The 20208-nt window shown below is 28.0% G+C and overlaps 1 protein-coding gene across 2 annotated transcripts; it reads left to right on the top strand.

Moving 5' to 3' along the window:
- The first annotated feature begins 3346 nt into the window (after positions 1-3346).
- LOC112680025 (E3 ubiquitin-protein ligase UBR2) lies at positions 3347-12520 on the top strand. Of its 2 annotated transcripts, none has more exons than XM_025550002.1 (3): positions 3347-3744; positions 6174-11346; positions 12013-12520. In XM_025550002.1, exons 2-3 carry the CDS (start codon positions 6190-6192, stop codon positions 12313-12315), a joined length of 5460 nt encoding a protein of 1819 aa, XP_025405787.1. In that variant the 5' UTR covers positions 3347-3744; positions 6174-6189; the 3' UTR covers positions 12316-12520. The 2 variants fall into 2 exon arrangements, with proteins under 2 accessions (XP_025405787.1, XP_025405796.1); XM_025550011.1 differs by lacking the exon at positions 3347-3744 and adding an exon at positions 3769-4191.
- Positions 12521-20208: the final 7688 nt, after the last annotated feature.

The raw sequence follows: 20208 nt of genomic DNA, 5'->3' as shown, positions 1-20208 counted from the left end.
CATAATAAATTATTTGGTCAATTGTAGATTTTCATTTAAGAGTTTGTCAAGTTTTGTCATTAATTAAATTGTAATTTAGGAATGTTACAAACTATGCATATTACAGTATTTGATAAATATAAATATATATATTATGCAAATAAACTAATGTTATATATATTTACTTAATTTTTAAATCTGGTCAAATGTCTAATATTTGTAATTATTGGCTTATTTCAAGATTAAACACACTCTCTAAATTATTTGAAAAATTATTAGAACCAAAGTTATCAAGTGTTTTTAGGCTTATATTAGATGGTAATGAACATGGTTTTTGTAAATCTAAATCTACAGTCTCTAACCGAAATATTTCTATAAATACAATATTTTAGTATGATATATTGTTTACCTTATGTTTGAACAGAATTTGATTTTCTATCCCTACACAAATAAAATGTAGATTTTTCTCAACATGTAAAATGAGGATTGATTAAAGTAAACCATATATATTATTAATACAATATTATGTGATAGTTTGATGGTTTACTGTACGTATCAAGTGATATACATAAAAAAGTTAAAATATTGCATACACCCAGTACTGGATTTAGGATTTTTGTGCTCCTAGGCACTTTTGAACACACACTTTCATGTCGAGTAAAAAATAGTTAAGAAGTAATAACAAGATCTCCAAAATCTTATTAAAAAAATAGATTCCCTTTTGTAAATTTTTTATATTCTGGTTGTGCCTTTTCCTTGCCCTATTTATAGCCTCACTATTTTTTTAAATTTTTTTTTTTTTTGCATGTACTGTAAATAAAAAGAAAGTTTTCATTATAAATTATTTTAAATAATAATTATATGAAAAAATTAAATAAAATACTTTGAACAATCAATCAAATATAAAATATTAAGCAATAGTAAAAAAAAACAATAGGTAACTATTACAACAACAATTATATAAGTTTGATTAATCCAAATTTAATTTGTCTTAATCATGACTTTTCAGAAACAAAGTAATTTATTATTTCATCAAATTATATCTGCCAAGTAATTTTGTTTTATTTCATTCTATCTTAAGACATTATTCTCGTCAAACATGAAAAAGATTGTTTTTCTGAATAATTGGTAACAGGTATGAATGTAAAAATACACAACATGATTTCAATATTTGAGTACCTACACTTCTGTAAGATTCATTTTAAATAAAAATGTTTTTAAGTCTAGTAAATTATGTTGTTCATAAATATGATTAACGGTAGTTGATGAAATAAATGCTACAACACAATAGCAATGGCAGCAATCATTTAGATAATTGATTTTTAAAATATTATTAACTGAATGTCAGGATATTTGACAAGACACAAAAAATATTAAATCACGAGAATTATAATAAGTGCTGAAAAAAGTGATAAAGAAAAAGGTAGTGGAAACATGTTTGCGCTTTCCCTACCTTTTGAACCCTAAGCACTATGTAGTCTGTCCATAAATCCACCACTTAGGACGTAGATACTTAATAATTTATTCCTTAATCTAAGAGAATTTTAAGAATAATGGCTTTAGTAGACAATCATTATGTAAATAAAAAAAAAACAATTAATTACATTTATCATTATACCTTATAAGCAATATATAAATGATTGCAAATATTTACTTAATGGATTTTAATATTAAACATTCATAAAAATTAAATTATTTATAAAACACAAAAAAAATCACTGGTTAATGGAGTGAAAAGAATAAAATAACCTTAAATCTTGGAAAAATAAAACAACACCGTTTACATAAGTAATATTAAATTTTAAATTCGATGATGAATCATTCGATAGGCAGGAATTCATGAATTTATCTATGCAGTGTTATACTGCCAGTATATATCTCTGCAATTTATCTTTTATTTATGATAGTAATTTTTAATAACAAAGCGTGCGAATAATAACGATTTTTTACCCACGGATATAGTAATATTAATGATGGGAATAATTGAACCATTCCATTATTTGAAATATCAAGTCAGTTCGATTATTTTAAAAATCATTCGAATAATAAAATAATTGTATGAATCATTCGAATAAAATCATTCTATTATTCCCATCACTATTTTACACTTTTTTAAAGTATCTATCACCATTGATTATTCTATAATTAATGCTATCACGGACTAAATTAATATTGTTCTATGATAACTACAGATATATATAGGTATATCTGTGATAATAACACAGGATTAGAAACGAATGTTGATAACGTTGACTCCTAATTGAATAGAGTTGGTAATTACGAGGGGGATTTTTCCATTAAGCGGATGTGGCTCTATCATTTGGTAAATAGTTAATTATTAATTATTATTTATTATTTTAGTTAACTTTTAAAGTAATTTATACTTGAGAACCTATTTTTTAATTCGACAAGAAATAATACATTTCAACAAATGATACATGAATTTTTCCTACTTTTATTAAGTAAATTATCTGCGATCCATGCAATTAAATGGCGTTCAGAACAGTGGTTATACAAATATAACAATAAAATTAATGGTAAAGTATACTTTATTCGTCTTATGTGACTATGTAAGTACTCGTATTGTTATTGATTTTAACAATTTATTTTACAATTCACTTTGTTGTTTCATATTTCTATTGTGTGACAAAGTACATTGTTTCATTCACATTATGATATAGTATTGAAATATGTTTGTCGTGAATTTAGTTCGATGATCACTACAAGAAAATGTCAGTACTTCATGATGTCCATTAAGGATAAATTTAATTGTTTTATTGAAAAGTTCTGTAAATCATTTGTATATTTGCCAAAATCTTCTACCGCAGTTATTATCTTAAAGAAGTTGTGATTAGAATTAGGTAACCTCTTGAGGTTAAATAAATAAGGGCAGATTCAGGCTTGTGTTCATACAAATATCCAATTTCCTAGTAATAGATCATCTATAATCGGTACAATATTGTACTACACATTATTTGTACACAACGAGAGGCGGGAAAATTTAAAAGAAGTTTTCTTTATGATAAACCAGGTAGCGTTAGCTCTGCCAAAAAAGAAACCCCCCTCCCACTTAACCAGATCATTACATGTACTTTCATGGCAATTTTTCCCTCACACCCGCCAATACGATCGTTACGGGTCCTCTATTATCTTAATCCGTGGTATCTATGTCCATGGTTTTGCCACGGTCTAATCCGCTATCAGTGGTTATCATACGCGGATCACTACGAGGTGCAAAGCGAAAGGTCCTTTCACACCGATCATATGATCGGAATGCAGTTTCCCAATGCAAAGGGGACACCCGCGGGTCCCATGACTGCGACCGAGGTTATGCGACGAACCGTCCAAGGAAATCAAAGTCTTTGTTCGAGGGCGTGTGCGCATCCATAGTACGTGCGCGCGCGCACACTGACTGTAGTGCGTTTCCGTTTGCGCGTCTCTTGTGTTCGCGATTTTTCCCTACTGATAAAGTAAAATAATATTCCGACTCTCACACGCACGCGCACGCGTACTAATAGACGACGGCTGCGACAGCTGTTCACGGAGATATTGTTTTACTGCTATTTTTATCAAACGGGAGAGAAAAGTTCTACGTAAAAAGTGAAATCGAAGGCGACGCGAATACGCAAAAGTCTGCCATACCCTTTACCGTTGATTCACGACGATACGACCGTTCGCGTTGTGCTTTGCTGTGCAACGAAGACGTTAGGGCGGAAAATTTCACCGAGGCCCTCCCGTGTGTGTATGCGCTTCGCGGCCGTAGTGGTACGTACACAGAAAATAAAAAAAATAAAGTAAAAAATAATAATAATAATTACTACTCCGTCGTGAGTATTTGCGTCGTTCGTTTGTTGTTATTGTGTTGTAACAGTTGTAGTAGCTGGAGTAGTACGATTTATAAATTGTTTTTCCGCTCGGCCGCCGTACTTCACTGGTACGACATATCCGCCGACGTGACGGTAATATTAGCGTCGACCACCCGATCGAACTATCAACCATGCGCGGAGGACTCTTAATTTAATATACTCATGTTTGAACATTTTTGTTTTTATCTATACGGGAACTTCACGATCTACCGTCGCCACTGTCATTTCGTGTCTCCGCGGTAGTATTGTTGTCTAATCGTAATAATAATAGTTTAAATTGTATTGTACTCTCGTTACAGATAGATTTTTTTAATCATAAGCCTCATGTTAGATTCGTGTTAAAAGAGTAAGTAGAAAAAATAAGAACGTTTATCTGTAATAGTGTAGAGTGTAATCTCCTGGGTGTCATGTGTTAACCTATGTTATTGTTTTTGTTTTAATTAATATTCCATTATGTGCAAATAGTTATACACATTATTAGCAAATTTTAGTAAACACACATGTACCATTAATTAAATGTTCTAATTTTGGTAAAATAAATGACAATGAGTGTGCATTTTTATTGTCTTCTCTGTTAGCCAACTAATATTAGTATTTTGCTTAACAGTGCGATGTTTTTACATCCCTGCATTTTACATACTGTTATGATCTGTTATAATTTGTGTTTAATAATGCATTAGTTAAATTCCATTTTTTAATTTGAGTAAATAATAGTTATTAATTAATGTTATACTTCTAAAATGAGAATTAAAAAAAAAAAAAAAAAAAAATAATAGAGAGCATATTCTTTTATTTCGTATACACTAACAATTTTATCAACTTCATTTCCTGTTTTGCTTTTATCCTATGGAAATTATTATTTCATGCTACTATAAATAAACAATATATTTTTGTAAATTATACATTAATATCCAATGTTACATTGTTACATTTTTTCTTAAAACATTTTAGTAAACAGTATATTACTACACTAATGACAGTACCACATATCTGTCAATATTATTGATGAAAATATAATTAAATTTAATTAAAAGCAGTATCCTAACCTGTATGCATATAAATAATTTGTGAAATGATAATTTATTTATGTTTAAATAGATTTTTGATGTTCTTAAAAACTTGTAAAAAAATAGATATGTGATATTATTGTTAGTGTAGGAATATACTGATATCCTTTTATTTTTATTTATTTAATTCAAGTACAGGTTAAAGTGATACATAAAGAATACAGTACAAAAATGTAGGTAAATTAACTCACAAAAACTTAAGATTAAGGTATTGAATAAATTCTGAATAGGCTTAGAAGGATTGTAATTACCACAGAGCGTTAAATAAGTAATGGGAAAAATAAAGATTGTGAGCAAAGGAACATACAATTTGGAATCTAACTCATTAACAAAGTAAATGTGTAGTAATTCCAAAGTGAAGATTAAAATTAGTTCAGGGTAGTTGAAAATGTTTGAAAGGATATAAAAACAATAGGAAAGGTTCAACAGTTGTTTATGGTCATTGAGGATGACGAGCTTGAATAACTGGAGAGTTATCATTTGGTATGTGAACAATATTCAAGTAGGTACTTGTGTGAACGAAAATTAAAATTGTTTATAAATAATCAATTTAAATGCCGAATACTACTTGGATACCCTAATTTATAACTTATTGTTAATCAAGTATATTTCATAGTATCAGATGTATAGAAAATGATAGCCTTATATTTTAAAAATAATGATTTTATAGAGCCTGCAAATAATCAATATTTTTCAAAATCATATTGCTACTATTATAACAAAATAATACATTTTTAATTATTTAAGAATCACTTCCTATAATCATAATTTCAGAGTTATAGTAATATGAGATATCATAAATTGTCAATTTTTCTGTTCATGTTCTATAATTTAGAACTTTTATTTTTACAAATAAAATTATTTTTATAGTACTTGTTTGTTTTATTTTACTAAATGAGTTGAATAATTTATTAGTCAACAATTATTTTGTAATAGGAGCTGTTTTGAAATTAATTACCATTTATAATCTTGGATATAGTAAATAAATCAATTTAGAAAACTTATTAACTATTATTTATTATGATTTCATTTTAAAATGTATATACTAAATTAAATTATAAATGGAATTACAAAGGAAAATGTAATTGATTAATATGTAATATTTACTAATAGGTATTTATAATACATATATTTTAGTTTTTATTGTATATATTGTGTTTAATAAATGAAATTCAATTAATTAAATTTATATAGTTTAACTTATCAAAAAAAAGATTAAAAAATATTCTTAAAGTTAAAATTAATGTTATTTTTGTTGTAGGTTACTCCATGACACAATGAGTGAGTTTGATACCCCAATGGAAGTGGATGAAAACAATGATTCCAAAGATCTTGATATTAGTATCAATATTGTTTCTGAATGGCTAGTTAAATTTGATAATAATACCCTGAATGAATCTGATTTTCGTAATTATTGGAAATTATGGGTTCCACGTATTTTAAAGCCAGAAGTTCAAGGCAATTCTTTAGAATGGTCATTTAATGAACAGAAGGCTGAAAAAGTTTTATTCAATACACTTGAAGAATTTATATGCAGTGGGAATAGTATAGAGGTATTACGTGGCTTAACACAACAGAACTATCCTCCTTCAGTATGTGGTCGAGTATTCAAAATGGGTGAGCCAACATATAATTGTCGAGAATGTGGAATGGATAGTACATGTGTGTTATGTGTAGATTGTTTTAAGCGATCTCCACATAAAAATCACAAATACAAAATGGGAACATCTTATGGAGGTGGTTGTTGTGATTGCGGTGATGTAGAAGCTTGGAAGCGGGATCCTTACTGTCAAACTCATAAACTTGGTTTAGAAAAAAAACATGTTAATCTAAATTTTTTAACAAATGATATGGAAAAACGTGCTCATTTAGTTTTTGAATGTGTTCTTCGTTATGCTCGTACATTACTTACCTTAGAACATTCACCTATGTTACCTGCTGGACTTGATTCCGATGAAAAGATGGAAGATTTATATAGCATTTATAGAAATCAGGAAGATAGTTTTTGTACAGTTCTTTATAATGATGAGACACATACATTTGATCAAGTTATAACAACACTTAATAGATTCATTAAATGCCCACAACGAGAATCCATTGATTATGTAACATCTATTGATCGAGAAGGTAGAGCAGTGGTAAAATGTGCTGGTTTTGTACAATGTAAAGATCTAAAAGAAGAAATTGAAAAATTTACATCTCGTCATGGTAGTAAACCTTTAAAAGCAGTTGTAGTTCATTCCCATGTTATTGCTCATCAAATTTATGCACTTAGATTATTGACATGGATGCAAAATTTATTAGGATATTCAGAACGTTTGAGAGCAGTATTTTCAGAAGTTGTACTTGCATCTACACCCTCAGAAGGTTGTATTGTTGAAAGTATATTACGCAAAGATACTGTATTATGGAAATCAGCAAGACTACATTGGCATAAACTCTTTATTGCTGGTATGTTCATAGAATATGAAAATAAAAAAGAGTTTGCTAAGGTTTTCACAGATAACTATGGAGCGATAATGAAGGATTATATCAATGATGATCATGATTATTCATATTCTGTTGCTTCATTGGGTGTACAGATTTTTACTGTACCTACATTAGCAAATTACTTAATGGCTCATCACGATGTTCTGTATAAACTTTTAAATACATTTTTATCAGAGTGTTCACATAAAGTAAACAGACAAGGCAAATTAGAATTTGAACGAAATACTTCAACCTTACCATTCAAAAGAGCACAACATGTTCTTGGAGATATTCGTTATCTATTAGGTTGTGTACCCGAGGTATGGAATCCTGAATTAAGAGTATCATTTTGTCATGCTGTTTCTTTAGTCCTTAAGATACTTAATTACATGCAAAACATGGATACTGTTACCCGGCAAGTGGGTCAACATATGGAGTATGAACCAGAATGGGAAACAGCTTTTAATTTACACATAAAATTAAGACCATTAATTACTAAGATATTGGTATGGTGTGGATCAGACAATATTGTATTGAAAAAAGTATATAGGATGACTTTAAAAAAAATTTGGGAAAATCCAGTTATAGATCCTCAAAGAGCTACTGTAGTTAAAGAATTAATTGACTATAAAGTTACCTGTATTGATTATGATGTATCTACTGAACCTGTGTCTATACATCTTCCTCTGTCTAGATTTCTTGCTGGTCTTCATTTATGTTTGGACCGTTTTGATCTAAGTTTTGAACATTCTGAATTGCAGACTGCCAAGCAATCTCCTGAACAGATAATTGAACCAGTTCTTCGTGCTCTAGTTTTAATATCACAAGTACATGCAGGAATGTGGAGACGTAATGGATATTCGCTTTTAAATCAAATATATTTGTATCATAATTCTAAATGCCGTATGGAAATGTTAGATAAGGATATTGTGATACTTCAGATGGGTGCATCATTAATTGATAGTAATGAATTTTTGATACATGTATTGAACAAATTTAATTTATTAAAATGGGCTCAACCTAATTTTGAATTGAACCTATTAAATGGATCAGAAGATGAATCTATTCGCCAAACAATTAGCTTAGTTGAAGAATTTCTAACTCTTATAATCACCATAGTTGGCGAAAGATATACTCCTGGTGTTGGACAAGTAACCTTTAAGGACTGTATAAAAAAAGAAGTGATACAACAGTTGTGTGTAGAGCCTATGCCTCATTCAGAATTAAATAAGACCCTTTTAAATATTGTTGAAGACGAAGAATGTTTAGAAAAAGTAATAAATGAAGTTGCTGTCTTTAAAAAAACTAGAGGAAAAGGAGTTTATGAATTAAAACCAATTTATTATAATGATTACAATGTATTTTTCTATCATTACTCAAGAGAAGAGATGTCTAAATCGGAAGAAGAACAAAGAAAACGGAGAAAGGCAGCTGGTGAACTTGAGTGTTGTCCTCCTCCTAGCTTACCATTGTTTAGTAATGCTTTTAAGAAGATTGCAAATATTATGCAATGTGATTTAATGTTTTACCTTATCAGATTGATATTAGATAGAACTTTAAATTTAAGAAGTAGAAGTTTTTCTGAGTCTCAACTACATAAAGTCCTTCATCTTATTGGATATGCACTTCATGAAGAAGAAAATCAAGGAAATCAATCATTTAAATTTACTGAACGTGCAGAACCTTATGGTATAGTAAATGCATTAGATGAACTTAGGCGTAGCCCTAGAGTTGAAGCTTATAAAGACTTAGCTACTTGGACATTAAACAAGTTTAAACAAGTATCTGCACCTAAAAAAGAAAGCGAAAAAACAGAAAAAGTAGAATCTATGGAAGGTATAAAGAATGATGATATTGAAGTAGAAAAACAGAAAAGAGCTAAATTAGCTGCTGATCGAAGAGCTACTGTTATGGCTCAAATGGCTCAAATGCAAAACAATTTTATGAAAGATAATGCAACATTATTTGAAAACACTCCTACTTATTCAGAGTCTCATCAAGATTCTAGTATGGACATTTTAGAAAATATTACTGAACTTTCTGTTGCCCTGGGTCCCCATCAAACTCAATCTAGTACATTTGATAATAGATATACATGCATATTGTGCCAAGAAGAACAATTAGTTACTCATGATAGTCAAGCTATGGTTTTAGCTACATTTGTACAAAAATCATCTGTTCTTTGCCAAGTAAGGAGTAATTCAGAAAATGTTAATGATCACATTTCTGACCCTTACTATATACCAGCAAACTTTGGTCCTTCTCCTCATATTTCGACCTGTGGACATATTATGCATGTTGCCTGCTGGCAAAAACATTTTGATATGATTCTAGCTAAAGAAAACAGAAGACCATATCGATTGAGACATTCATTAAGTTTTGATGTACATAAAAATGAATATTTATGCCCTCTTTGTGAAGGACTTTGTAATACTGTTATACCATTGTTACCACCTATTTCTAGTTTTACAGAACCTGAGAATATGAAAACATTTGAAAATTTATCGTTTGAAAATTGGTTAGAAGGATTAAATATGGCATTAAAACAAAGTAAGGTTACCATGTCCAAAGTTTCAGAAAAATCAAATTCAGATGCCGTTATTATTCAACAATTTATCAATTCTGAACCTGAACCTGAGCGTCAAAGAACTCCTAGTAGAAGAGATCCTACATTAGAACTAAATGCTACAAATTTGGGTCCCAATAATATGGCTCAAGTAATTGTGATTCGAGATAATAATGATTTTCAACCAGATGAAGATGATGATGAGGAAGAAGTTTTACCCCCAGCTAATCTATTTTCCATTGGAACTAATGATTTTATTATGCAAATACTTATGTTTGATAAATCATCACCAATGGCTGTACCTAAAGAATCAGTATATATAGACAGTGAACTTTCAAGTAGTTTAGTTAATACAATATTAAAATTTGCTCACAGTACTTACTCAAAAGCTACAGGTATCAATAATCCACATCCAGATAATAATCAAATCCCATTAATGACATGGAAAGCATGTGCTTACACTATACATTCAAATGAAGTTATTCTTCGTTATAAAAATAAACCATTACTTGGTGATTTATCGTGTCGACAAAAAGATTGTCTTGAAGCAATTGTACGCGTTTCAGGGATTCTTAGTTCTACATGGAAAAAAGAATCTGAAATTAATTTACATGCCCTTCGACTTTTATCCCTAGCAATTGATAATGGTGGAGATAACTCTATTGGAGTACTTGATTGGGATGCTTTTGGAATGTTGGTTTCATTGACGATGACTTTACCGAGTTTATATTATACTGAAGTGCCTGGCCCTGCACCGAGAGGAACTATGGTAGACTTCCATACTCTACTTTTAATGTTCATAGCTAACTTGGTACAGATTATATTAACTATTAATATAGAAGAAAACTCAAATGAAATGCTTGAAATAGATGAAGAAGCTGAAGACACTTACTGTTTAGCTGATTTGGTCTACAAACTTCGAGGTATACATATTAAAAATACAGTTTCTGTTTGGAATTCAATAGAGAGTTGTGCTATACCATTTTTGAGGTGTTGTTCTTTATTTTATCATTTCTTGACTGGCGTACCAGCATCAGGTGTTTTAACAGAAGTTGATGGAGATACATACCATAATATGTGTTGTTATTTAGGTTTACCAACATCGTGTAAAGAATTATTGGATAAACCTTATGTTAATATATTAATAAATAAATGGGCTGAAAATGAAAAGTTAATCAAAATCAAAAATGGTGAAAAAATACCTTTCAGAGCTTGGATGCACATTAATGAATTAGTTCAGCTTCCAGATGATTACAGTGAATTAATTAATACTGTATCAATGTTTACTTGTCCGAATAGTGATCATGAAGATTCAAGAAATCCAACCATGTGTTTAGTGTGTGGAGCTATGCTTTGTTCTCAAAGCTATTGCTGTCAAACTGAAATAAAAAAAGTAACGGTACGTAATAGACTTTAACCTTTATAACTGAAGCAACATTTTTAAGTGGGAATATTGAACGCTTTTTTTAAATTTTATTCCTTAAAAGATAAATTTTATGTTGACTTATGCTCTTTTTTTTACTTAAATCTAACTGCTTATGATTTTTATTTGTTTGGTATTTCTATATATATATTCTACAAAAATATTTCCTTCCCTTAATGAATTTAAAATTGAAAATATCATTTTGACTTGAATCTTTTCTACATGCTTTATTTTAACATTACTGTATTCATGTAACCTATTAAAGTAGAAATTATACCTTATAATAAGAAAATTCACAAAAATAGTTTCATTATCAAATAAAATTATATATTAAATGAGTTATAAAATAGTTTACAATTAATTGCGATTATAGTATTTTCTAGTAAATTTTGATTTTTCTTAACTATGATTGATTAGATATATAATTATTTTTCATTAATTATTTTAATTTAAATGAGGTGTTAGTACATTGATTCATTTTATTTCAATAATAATTACTTAGATTTGTAAATTCTACTTATAATATATAAATTATTTAGAGATTTCCAGGAGTTAAGAACTTTTCTTAATTAAATATTTATTTTTTAATTATATTTACATTTTTATAATCATTAAATTTAAATAATTGTTTTTTTGTTATAGGTGGGAGCGTGTTCTGGTCATGCATACACATGTGGTTGTGGAGTTGGAGTTTTCTTGCGTGTACGTGAGTGTGAAGTTTTATTGTTAGCCACTTTAAATAAAGGTAGCTTCATTTTGCCGCCATATTTGGACGAGTATGGTGAAACTGACCAGGGCCTAAAACGTGGAAATCCTCTTTATCTATGTAAAGATCAGTATCGTAAACTACAAATACTCTGGCTAGGTCATGGGCTTCATGAAGAGATATCTAGGTATTTAGATTCCACACATAACCTAATACCTACAGCTTGGCAGCATATGTAAACAAATAAATGTTTGATACCCTTACTTGCCTGACAGTAGTGACAATATTTATACCATATATCTTTAGTTAATAAATTTTATCATAAATTGATGTTTAACAATTTTTTCTCTTTAACTAGAAGTGTACTATAGGTATCTGTATATGAACATACTATATTATATATAACATTACATTCATATAAGTCATAATAGTTATTAATATATATTATAATGCAAATATTATACATACATATTATTAATATATATATACATTTATACACACATACACATATATGAATAAAAGATTAGTTTATATTCTTTTATTTGAATGCTTTTATTCATGTTCATTTTAGGTTAAATTATAATGATTAATTATAGAAAACTATATTTATTACGTAATCCAGTTATTGATGTAGTATGACTATAAAATTATGATTACTGCGAAAGTAATTATTGATTAAGATATTCATACTTAGGTTGTTGGTTTGATTAAAAAAAATCCAAACCAATACTTTTTAAAAATCAACTAACATTTTACATTGTATAATAAATTCATTTTTTTTTTTTTAACCAACTATCTTGAATAATATTTGCTGTACAAAAAATATAAATATAATTTTAAATATTAATAAAACATATTTACATATGACTTTGTGTTTTATAAACTATTACTCTATACTTTAAATTCAATACTTACCAAATGTATTCTGGCGTTCCTTATTTTTATTTTTTTATTTTTTGTGCTATAACAAAATTATGCAAATATATGAAATTGATAAATTGATATATTATATACATTAGTATTTATTGTTATTGAGCTAGACTATTAATTATTCCGACATTTTTTACATCGGTTACCATTTTAAGATTCATATTGTAATTTTTAAAATTATAAAATATTTGAATAGGTTATAACTTTGTTGAATCCTATTTGTATTGTACAAAAATAGTCAATAATTAATACCAGTGTAATTATTTAAAACGGCTTAATTATTTTTACAGATTTGTATATTTACAATATACGAGTGATAGTTATATATTGACACATATATTAACAACAACAAATATTTTTTTGAATATTATATTTAATTAAAAATTGGTATACATTTTTAAATATTTAATATATTTCTTATAAGTTGTGATATTTTTAAAAAAAATCTTGGTAAAAATATAGCATTATGAAATAATATTATTACCTTTTTTTTTGAAGCATGATTTAATATTATAATAAATATATTTTATTAATCTATTTATGCTATATCAAAACAGAAAATATTAATTTTGTAAATGGGTCAATATTAATTACCTACTTTCCGTATAACATTAAGTTTAAACCATTTTTACTTGTGGAAGGCATAAACTTTTATATATTTTATTATTTGGTATATAATATGTTAGTGTAAAATAAAATAATAGATCAGTTACCTAGATTCATAAAAACTTAAAATATTCTTAGATTTGTTATTTTTTAAGAGATTTTGTAATATTTTGGACAAATTGCCAATAATTATTATGGAAAATAACGTTGGTGAAAAATACGATTGGAATTTTCTTAAAAAAAAAAAAAAGTTTACCTAATGCTATAATGTAGACATGATACTTGATTTTTATTTTAATATTTTATTCAAGCAATATAAAGTGATTGAAATTAGATATTATTTTAAATGTTCAACTGTATATCTTTTGTAGGTTAGGTATTTCTAAGGTTATCATTAAATGCATAATTTTCTTTAGTTAAAATATTTGCTTAAATATTTAAAATTTCGATGTTATCTTACCATACCTACCAAGACATTGCATCCTTAAGATTTTTTTTTTTTTAATTCTAGTTGTAAAATATTTTAAATTTATTGATTCATTAGGTCTTATTTAACTAAAATAATTAAGCTTTACCAATTAGGTTGATGTAATTTAATAGAATGCAATGTATTGTAAAAAAAAAAAAATTGATTTAATAGCATTTAAATTAAATTAATTAATGCAGCTGATATTTCGTTTTAATTAACGTTTTAAAAGACATTTGATGTATAAAACAATAATTATACATAAACTAGGTATTAAAATAAGTTTGTAACGGCTTGAAGATGTTTTCTCTTCTGTCGGGTAATAAACTTGAACTAAAAACCAAAAAAAAATATTGAAGTACAATACGAGTATGAATTTATCAGTTTAATTTATCGTATTAATGGCATCAGTAGCCTACACATAAGAGGAGTTGTATTGGTTGTTCAACCTCCCCCCCACCATTGGCTTTTGTTCATAAATTGTATGAAAATGGTTGAAATTTAAAAATGGAAAATAATTTATTTTCAAAATAAATTTATAATAAAAATACAATAATAAAGAGAAATTAATTACTGTGTCATCGTTACCAATGAGTTTCGATAAAAAACATTTATGATGGATGTACTGGTATTCAAAATTATGTTCAATAACGCATTCAAACGCATTTTATTGTAAACTATGAAATTAGTGATCTAAAATTTGTTTGACAATATGTTAACAATATCAATAGCAAAATATTTGTCAATAATAGCAGCTAGTAGGTACATTTTTGATAGGTATTCTTAGAACAGAGAAATTAGGCATGAATTATGTATTTTGTAGGGGGGTTCCGGCCTTTAAGATCATCCTGTATTATAAATATTCCTCCATATTTCTCTGTATTCTGCTACTTTCTTCCGGTTTGTTCTTGGATCTACTGCTTTAACATCTTTTTTTACACAATCCTCTCATCTAAATTGTGGTCTGCCTAACGGTCTTTTTCCTATTTGCTCCTCCTCAATTAATGCTTTTATCATTGTGTCTTTTTCTCCAGGCGTGCCCAGTCCACATTATCTTCTTTTCACGGGTTCTCTTGATATGCGCGGTTTTTGGAACATGTTTTGAAGATAAGTTCGTATTTTACATTTTCTGGAGTGTGGATCAAGATATGTTCCACAAATTCGTCTTAAAACTTTTCTTTCAAAAGTGTCTTATCTTACTTCCTCTATCTTTCTTAGTGCTCATGAATTATGTATTAAACTTCTTAATTTTTATTTGATTTTAACTATATTATTATTAGTTTATGGGCGATATGAAATAATGTGTAATATATTAGAACTAAAGTTGTGTTTAAATAAATATGAAAGTATTGATAAATTATTGCATTCAAAAAGTGATCCCTATTTAACAGGCCCGGATTAGGTTTGCGAGCTATCGAGAAAATCTCGGTGGGGCGTTCATGAAAGTTTGGGCAGTTATTTTTTTTTTTATGATCATAAAAAATAATACAAACATTAGTATAACATGTAATTTAATTTAATTATTTAACTGTACAGTTGGAATAAGTATAGTTAAACAGTAGAATTTGAATACGGTTGTTTTCAAAGTGTTTTGTATGTTTTTGAATGTTTTGTACATTTCATTGCATAACAAGTCGACAATATGGAGAAAATATTAGTTTTTTTATTATTACGCTCAAAGTAATAATTGAGTAAAAATTAAAAATAAAATAATATAGTGTACTGTTCTAATAGCTCATATATATCTTTAAATTTTTGCGTCTACAACTTCAGCTACTTTGTATCGCAAAAACCAAAAATATAAGTGTTACACAAGCATTTAATATTATTGAAAAAACTGTAATTATATTGAAAAAAAACAAGAGGAATTAAATATAATGTTCAGTCAACGAATAATTTTATACAATAATGAAATACAAAGTTCTAAAATTGCATACTTCAATATTAAAAAAAAGTAATTCAAATACAACAATTGGAAGTATTCTGAGTTGAATGGCTACACTCCTACATAAATAGCCAACAATTAAGCTAATTTGCTGTTGGATATATCACAATAGTTGATTGATAATCATAAGTGTTTAATTGCAATAGGAGTGTATTTCTTATTAATACAATTCATTTAATATTTTGTATGAAAATATAAATACTTAAGTTATAAATAATATTGTGCATAAATATGATCTACTCCAACGGTTCCCAAACTGTAAAGTATGCCTCCCTTGGGAGGTGCAAGGCAAATATTTATATATTATGTATTTCACTAACTACTAAACACCATATTTATTATTCGACCGACAATAATTTGCTTATCTTAAAATTTTATTGGGAGGTACGATTAATTTTTTTTTGTTTAAGGCATGCGTGACCCAAAAAAGTTTGGAAACCGCTGATTTATTCTTAAACGAGTAACTTTTATCTTATTTGAATGTAGAATAAATATTAATAAATGTTTTTATAATAATAAGTGTTTTTACTCATCTAAAATGTGGGAATATAATCATGAAGTTTGCATTTATTAATTCACAACAAAATTGTTTTAAGAATTAAGAATAGTATTAAATATTTAGAGGTTTAATTAAATGATCAATATACATGATCACAATTAATATGGATAAAATGTATGCATTTTCTTTTGGGAAAAATGTATATTTTTCAGTGTAATCATGGGTAATTAAATTTTTTGTCGGTTTTGATTAGTTATTTCTTAAAGAAAGCAAAACGATTTGTATATGAATTTTTATTTTTTCCATGGTCATGTAGAGGTAACTAAGTACCTAAGTACCTTAAGTAAATAATCACGGTACACCTGGCACACCCTGGGTGCATGCCTATGACAACCATACGAGTACTCAAACACGATTATACATCAGTGTGTTTAGTGCTGTAAACATATTTTAAACAATTTATGTTCGAAAATAATATGATAATAAAAATAAAAATAGAAAATTTTGAGCGTTATAATAATAATATGGTCATACTAATAATATGCTGAATACTCACCCAACTGATAATAATTATCAGGATTTATAAAAAATTAAATTATTTAGCTTAATATATATATTATACATAGTAAATGTATCTAATCAATAATACGAATAAAATATAATGTATTGGCACGTAGATGCATTTATCCATATAATTTTTCAAATCATTAAATTTATACTACGCTATTGACTATAAAATATTATATTATAAAAATAATGGATTTAGATATTTCTTTATTTTTATTGTTTTGTATTTTTTTTTTCGGTATTGTAGTATTGAACATTTACTGTCATCATTTTTTTTTAATTATGTGATTTTACTTGATACACGTTCATTGCAGAAAAAAATATTTTTTAGAATTGTAGTGGTTGATCCTATATTACTTGGTTATAACGATTTGAGTCAAAAACCAAAATAATATTAGATTTAAATTATGTTGTAGAAACTAACATGTACGATTTTAGACATAATTGTAGGTAGGTATTGAAAATGTACTCGTATTATGATAGCCAATGGGTAAAGCTACTATTATCGTTTAAAATCTATTTTGTAATGAAAAAATAAATAAGAATTATAAAACATTTGTCATTTATCAATAAAATTGACTAGCAAATTATAACTGAACATCTTTAAATATGTAGCAAATAGTATTTCTTTATAATAAACTAGCTGACCCGGCAAACGTTGTTTTGCCAAAAAGTTTTTTTTAAATATTAAATGGACCCGGCGAACTTAACGCCTTCAGATTAACTTTAGAGTGATAATAAAACATATAGTTCAAAAATGTATTTATTGATTTATTGGAATTGAAACAGAAATCAGTTGAGTGCAATACGATAAACAATGTTTTTCGTTTTGTTTTCTGGCGCAAAAACAAACAACGAAGACGGTTTGCTAACACGCGAACAAGCAACGTACAGCTGACCGTGCGAAAATCATGAAAATTCTAAATTGATCCCACAGACTTCCAACGATTGGCCTTGCGATTTATTGATTGTCGTCGCAAAAGCCAATCGAACGGAAAATTGAATCCGCTTGAATTGAAATGGAAGATCTGTTGGAATGATTGGAATTCACGGGATAAGGACTTCCTCTCCTTTGAATTTTCCCTTGATGATCGTTGCTTGTATTACATTGTTCATCAGTTTCTTGACAGACAATCGCGTACCATTGCAGAATTTAGGATGATTTAGATTCCGCAACATAATAATGATAGATTCCACTTTTAGCTGTAAATTATACGGCAGAGTTCCTGGTACCGTCAAGCGAGTTCAAAAATTCCATCGGATAGTTGGTCGCTTTATTTTCGTCGGTCACGCTGTCAACGGATTTATACGAACGCAATCTCTAGTGATTTTACTTTGAATAATACAATTCAAGCTATCGACGTCCCTATTCTTGTATATAGTATTCTAGTATTGCCCATTCTATTATCCAATCAAGATGTTTATAATTGTCTTCAATGCTTGGGAACACTTTTGTAATGAGTTTCTTTTTCGACGATGTGAACTTATAAAAATTTTCCGGGAACGATATTAATCCAGTTGAAACATCAACCGGAATTTGGCTATTTCCAAGGTTAGGGTGTAGGTTAGGTGTCTTGGTTGCAGAAAATTGAGCGCGAAAAAATTGGGTGCGGGCTTTTTAGGCGCAATGAGAATTGGGTGCGAGACATTTGGGAGTGAATATCAATACTTTTTAATCCTATTTTTTTTTTTTTATATTGATATTTATTATTTGAAAAATTTACCAAACAGACTATGGTTAGATATCCACAATTGTTCAATTCAATTAAAATTATCATTAGACCTTTTTTTTTTTTTTTTTGCACGTCCGGTTATAGGCGTTCAAATACTCAGTGTTCTATTGTACTTATCAATATTATTTTCAAAATTCCCAATTGGATAAAAATTTATAATCTAACAACACGATATGAGTTTTGTGTTGTATGAAATATTCCTTTTTAAAATCTGTGAATTCGTTAAAAGTGAAAAAAAATCGAGATCTACTAATTTTTAAAGGCTATTTATACAAATTAAAACGTACAAGTATTAAAAAAACAATTTGGCGCTGTGTTGAAAATAATAGTAAAAAATGTCCGGGTCGAGTACATGTGGAAAAGGGAGAAGTAACAAAAGAAAGTAAGCATGAACAGTGAACATAACCATCGGCCGGATAATTTAAAAATTGAAGCAAAACGGCTATTGAAAGTATGAAAAAACTAGCAAAAGAAACAGAGCTGAGTTCACAAGTAGTTTTGAGTATTATGTCGAAAGAGGTAATTAATTTAAATTATTTTAAACTAATAATTATAGTTAGAAATTTTAAGTTATTAAGTATAAAAATGTATAAATAATTGTTTAAATTATTATATAGGTAACTGAATCTGTCGCAAGTAAATTACCTAGAGTTTCTTCAATGAAAAAAACGATACAAAGTATTCGTCAAAAAGAAATGATGGCACCAGCAAATCTTAGAAATTAGATGAGTTAGTAATTCCAGTCGCGTACAAAACAACAATTGATGGTAAGCCATTTTTGTTATATGACAGCAACGATGAAAAATCAGGAAAATCGCCAATTTTAATTTATTCGACAGAAGAAAATTTAAATTTAATGACTAATTGTAACAGTTGGTGTACAGATGGTACATTCTCTAGTGCGCCATCTATTTTTTACCAACTGCGAGTATATACCATTCATGGTATACAATATAGTAACGTTTTGCCATTTTTATTCGCCGTTCTTCCAAATAAAAGGGAAGAAACTTATGTCCGTTTATTTTAAATAAATTTAAATTTAAAACTGGAACTTAAACCAACAACTTTTATGATTCATTTCGAGCTTTCAACCATAGATAAATGCATTAAAAAATGTGTTCCCAAATACGTCATTACATATTTCATTATTCGCAAGCTCTATGAAGACATATTCAAGATAGTGGGTTAGCTATTAAATATCGTGAAGAATCTAATTTCGCATTAAACATTAAAAAGTTAAATGCATTATCTTTTGTTCCTCCACATTTGGTAATTAATGCATATGAAGTTATTTTGAAAACTGAATTTTATATTGAAAATGAAACCTTATTGTTAGGATTTTTGGATTATTTTGAAAGTACGTGGATTGGGAAATTATGTCGTAAT

Source organism: Sipha flava, unplaced genomic scaffold, assembly GCF_003268045.1.
Source record: "Sipha flava isolate LNK unplaced genomic scaffold, YSA_version1 100_pilon_pilon, whole genome shotgun sequence".
NCBI lineage: Eukaryota > Metazoa > Arthropoda > Insecta > Hemiptera > Aphididae > Sipha > Sipha flava.
Note: the sequence above shows the minus strand (reverse complement) of the source record. Positions and strands in the feature narration are given on the sequence as shown.